Raw genomic sequence first — 5,407 nt, 5'->3', positions numbered from 1 at the left:
TAAATATTTTTTATATATATATATAAACATTTTACTAAATTGAGTAAAAAACCATTAGTGGATTTATTTAAACTAACTTTAAATGAGTTGTGTTTATGAATGTGTTGTGTAAGTGAATAATTTGTGTTTGCCCAGGAGGAACAAAATTCTATTTACTACAAATTTACTTGTTCTACTATACATGTAACATTATACATGTAACATAATACAAAAAACATTTTTAAAAAATCATTAAAAAAACAATAATGTACCTATAAATAATTTCTTTTTTTTTTTAATCTTTAGCAGGCCTATATGCAATAAATTGAAAAACATTTAAACAGAACAAAAAAGTATCATAAATTTAAAATCCAAAATGTTTATAAAAGTCATTTTTTTGGTCAATTACGATTCAATTTAACATTATTTTGATGTAATGTGACTTGTTCTATTTTAAGAATAGTATATGTAAACGTATATTAAACGTACAATTCCTGCAAAAAAAATTAAATTTGGATGTATTTAATATTTACACTTTAAATAAACTATATATATATATGTATATAGTAACGATATATATATATGAAAGTTGTATGAATAAGATTATATTTTTGTTTTATAACACATCTGTACAGTTTATTTATTTTATTTGTTATTATTTTTATTGTTAAAAATGGAAATTAAAAAAAATTAAAAAATTTACATTTACATTACATTGAGATTTAATGATTAGTTACAACAAATAAATGTTTTATTAATTTACTAGACAACTAATTCATGTATTGCAAAGTAATTCTACGCAAATAATCTTGAATATATAATGTACTTTTATTAAAAAATTTTTATCATTTTATAATATATTTTCATATATTTTTATTGAAGATTAAAAAATGATATTTATTCAAATAACTTATGATTCAGACAGTAAATCATTATCAAATTTGTCATACTATTTTGAAACGTGATTTAGAATAATCTAATTTTTTTTATTATTTTGTTGTCATTTTGAAAATATAAAACATTCTTAATTGCGAAAAACTTTTGTATATGAATAATAATTGTGTAGAAACTGGTATGATTTTTTTAGTAGTGATTATGTATATGTGCTTTTATACATATAATGTGATTAATTAATCAAAATAGTTGGCGATAATTATTTAATAATTATTTTAAAGAAATTTTAAGTATATTTCAACGTTTTGCAATCTGTAAACAGATCACAAAAGTGTTAATAAATTTTAAGTACATTAGAAATGATATTATAATATATGTTTAAAATTGATAACAATATTAAAATTTATTTTGTCGACATAATAAATTTAATATTATTTAAATATCTATCAAGTATATTGAAATATCATTCTTATAGTACTAGAAATATCTGAAATCTTTTAATAATAATATTTTAAAAAGATTACAGATTCCCTTTCTGATATTTCATCAACCTTACAACAAGGTTTCATGTGCAAGAATTATGGACTTTTTACTATTCCAGAGCTGTCTCAGAAATGTTATAGACATATTTCGCAATTTTTATGAAATGTTCACTTTTAAGTTGAAATATTTCTGAGATATTTCTGAAAACTTTCGGTGTTGTCTGGGTACATTTATTGTAGATTTATAAAAAGTTCAATGAAAATACAAAGCAAAACAGAATAAATATAAGATAAAAGATTTGTTGACATGAAATATATTTTCTGATACATGTGTCATCGTCTTTATCATAATTGAAAGTATCTTTGAGAAATAAAGATATATTTGGGAAATATTTTCTCAAATACTTTGAAAATGTATTTTTGAAAATATATTTACATAATAATTAGTATTGGGATACTACAACTTTTTAATAATATTAATATAATTTCATAATAATATTAATGTAGTAATATTAATATCTCACTTTAGCAAATCTAATGTATGAATTTGTTTGATAAACTATTTATTTGAAGTGTTCGCAGATTACGACAATGGATTTAATTTTTTTGACACTATGTACTCTTTGCATCCTTGTTATTTTCGCATTTCTACCAAAAGTGCATCATCATTATGTTATTCGACAGAAACTCAAAAATCTACCCGCACCTGTTATTGGTTCGATATTTAAGTTAATGAGGTTATCAGATTATGGTAAAGAACTTTATATAAGATTTTTGCATTATTTTGTTATACAGTAGCATTTATATATCTATATTCGCACACAACTTAAAGCTTGATTATCTCGGGGCGTCATATTTGATGTCGGAAATGACTTGCAATGAATTAATAGTTACATACAGATTTATTTTTCAGATTTTTCTTAAAAATATATTTTCAAAAAACATAATCCTGAAATCTGTCAAATCTGTGGCAAACTGAAACAATCTGTCCAATGAGTTACTGTATATGTGTAGAAGTATAAAATATAATTGCTCAAATAATGATACATTTCTGAAATGTCAAAAAATACTGCAGTATTTTGTTATTAAAAGAAAATTAAAAAATAAAGGTGTAGCAATTAATTTATTGTGTGTTCATTTTCCATTTCTAACATAATCAATATATTGTTTAATCAATATATTGTTTTGAGATAGCCAGCTCTAAATTTAAAACTTTAATATTTAAATATATATAATTAAATTAATTACTGTGTAAATAAATAATATTAAATTATTAATAAATTAATAAATTTAATTATTAGAGCGCATGAAATTGTTTCTTACGGTAGTAGAGAATTATAAAGAAGGAATATTCATACACTATATCGGAATTGCACCTTATATTAACATATTTAAGCCAGAATACTTGCAGGTAAATAAAATTTATTTACTAATAGAAAATAACATCCGTTATATTTTCTACAATAATTAATACATTATTTAAGCACGAAGAAGCATCTTTGTGTACTGTGATGATATATAACATTCTCAAGTATTTATATAATAACTGTTTATATAATAACTGTTTTTATAAATTTATTATTTTAAAACTAAAAATTAAAAAAAGGAAAAGATTACATCGAAATCCTGTTTGTCTCTATTATAATGTGTAGTAATCAAATTTTATTGTATACTATTTAGTACAATGTAAATGATTATTTTATAAATATTTATTAGTAAAGATAGAACAGAAAATGGGCTAAAAATTTTCTTGTGTGTAAATATACTAAAAAAAATTAACTTTTATTTTTATAAAAAATTTATTTTAATAAATTGAATTTTACAATGTCACTATTAGTATTGTTACTGAAGAATAGAGATTTCTTTATTATAATAGCGAAATAAATTATAAATTTAACACAACAAAGTTTTTAATAAATAATATTAACCCTAGTAAGTCATTATTTTTGGTTACCTAATCTGGTATTTCTGGTCACAGATTTATGAAACTCTGCAACTTTGTTACACTATATCTCTGGACTGAATACGTATTTTTTATCTCAAAATCTATGAAATTTATACCTCAAAATCAAGCAAAGGCAGATAAATAAACCAAATGTATAATATTTTATTTTTAATTAATCACAATGCTTCAAAGAACTTATGTTGGAAAAATTTGCAAAAAATTACTTTGAAAAAAATTCTCAAATTTTAAATTTTATGTGCAAGAAGGAAGTAGGATTTTTTTAATTGATCTTTTTGGACTATCAAAAAAAAAAGATAATACGACTCGCTAAAAAGAAAATAATTATTTGAATTATCGAAAACCAACATTTTTGAAAAATCTATACATATAATCTATATATATATACAATTAATAAATAAAATTTTGTTATTTAAATACAAAATGATAGATAAATGATTGTACATGTATAAATATTATTATAGTATGTATAATAGTATATAGTATGTATATTATAGTATGTATAATTAAATTTATTAGGATTTAGAGGATGATACAACACTCGCTCCAAAGCAATTATCCGTCCCGGTTGAGCGATCTCCGAAAAGTGACAAAAATTTAAAAATTTCTATTTAATTATATTAAATATAATTCTTTTTAATTCTTTTCATGTACTTATTTTTATACTATTCCAAAATCATTAAACATATATTTAATAAAAAATAAGGGGGTATCCTGAAAAGGGATATGCCGAAAGCTTGCAAGTTAGTCACGTATGGATCCTCAGTACTCTCTTTGAACTTTCATACATTCTCACATCGAGAATAACGTACAAAAAATATCCTTGCAGATTTATCATATCTATGGATAGTTAATGTTTTTTTCAGTCTTCTTCTCTCAATTCGGATCTTCAAATTATATTATAAAAAAGTTACAGCAATTTGAAAATAGGGTACGTTGAATCAATGAACTTACTAGGGTTAATCAGTAAATTCTTTTTCTATTTATAATTGACGAAATTTATTGTAGCACTTAAAATTTGTTGTACACTTATCAGCAAAAAAATGAATTACTAAATTTTAGGACAATTTTTAATATGTTTGAGTAGTGATGTCTAAACAAAATTTTAACGAGATGTACCAAAAAACTTAAATTAAAGAGTTTGAACATTCTCATTAATAACCATGTAGATCAAATTTGACAAAGTGTATTATAAAATAGCGGACATTAAAAATAGACATTGAAAGGAAAAAAATTTTAATTCAAACTATTGCGTTATTCAGGGGAATTGGCTGCCAGGCATAAAAGTGTATGAGTTTTTAAGATCATTGATTTCCAAACAAATCCGTATATGGAACATTTTTTTACGATTTTTTAAACAAAATTATGTTTCAAAATAAAAAGTTACAAAATGGATAACTTTTACTTCTAAACTTAATGACAGACCGGGGCTATTTGAGACATTTCTTTTCTTTTACGATCTCTGAATCTTATATTCATAAAAAAAAATTTGGATTGGACGATTTAAAAGATTGAACCATATTGTTCATAATGTCGTATAGATTAAATATTTTGTACTTATTTTACATATAAAAATGTTATACATACGTGTGCGACACACACACACACACACACACACACACACACACACACACACACACCCCCACACACAAAATCTCACAATGATGATTTTTTGTTGTGATATCACTACTCTATAAAATATATTATATATTAAAATATTATATATAAAAATATAGATAAAAATATATAAATATATATATAAATTTGTGCTAAAATTGAGTGGTCCGTTTTTTGCGGATGAATGTATATTAAAAATAAAAAAATTTTTATATTATTTCTTTGAATATTATTGGATTATATTTTTTTCGAACATTATAGCATATTTTACCTAGCACTGTAAATGTCACAAAAGGAGATTTCTATGATATGCTGAAACCTTGGTTGGGCAATGGACTTTTGACATCTGCAGGTAAACAATAAACTATATATTTATTTTTCTCACATATTTATTAGGGCTAGCATGTATACGAAATACTTTATTTACAAAACGGTATTGGTAAGACAATTTTATTTTGTATTTTGTGTTTGT

At 22.6% G+C, this 5,407-nt stretch overlaps 1 protein-coding gene across 1 annotated transcript in view; it reads left to right on the top strand.

The window, feature by feature from the left end:
* The window catches only part of LOC108691707 (cytochrome P450 4c21-like), a gene marked incomplete at its 3' end in the record, with an annotated part of 22,742 nt that overhangs the window by 13,935 nt on the left and 3,400 nt on the right, over positions 1-5,407 (top strand). Inside the window, exons 2-4 of the mRNA XM_018199570.1 lie at positions 1,929-2,106; positions 2,657-2,766; positions 5,197-5,287. Coding sequence (XP_018055059.1) covers positions 1,947-2,106; positions 2,657-2,766; positions 5,197-5,287 — 361 coding nt within the window. The remainder of the gene's footprint in view (positions 1-1,928; positions 2,107-2,656; positions 2,767-5,196; positions 5,288-5,407) is intronic.

This window comes from Atta colombica, unplaced genomic scaffold (assembly GCF_001594045.1).
Source record: "Atta colombica isolate Treedump-2 unplaced genomic scaffold, Acol1.0 scaffold50, whole genome shotgun sequence".
Lineage (NCBI taxonomy): Eukaryota > Metazoa > Arthropoda > Insecta > Hymenoptera > Formicidae > Atta > Atta colombica.
This window is presented reverse-complemented; position numbering and strand designations above follow the sequence as displayed.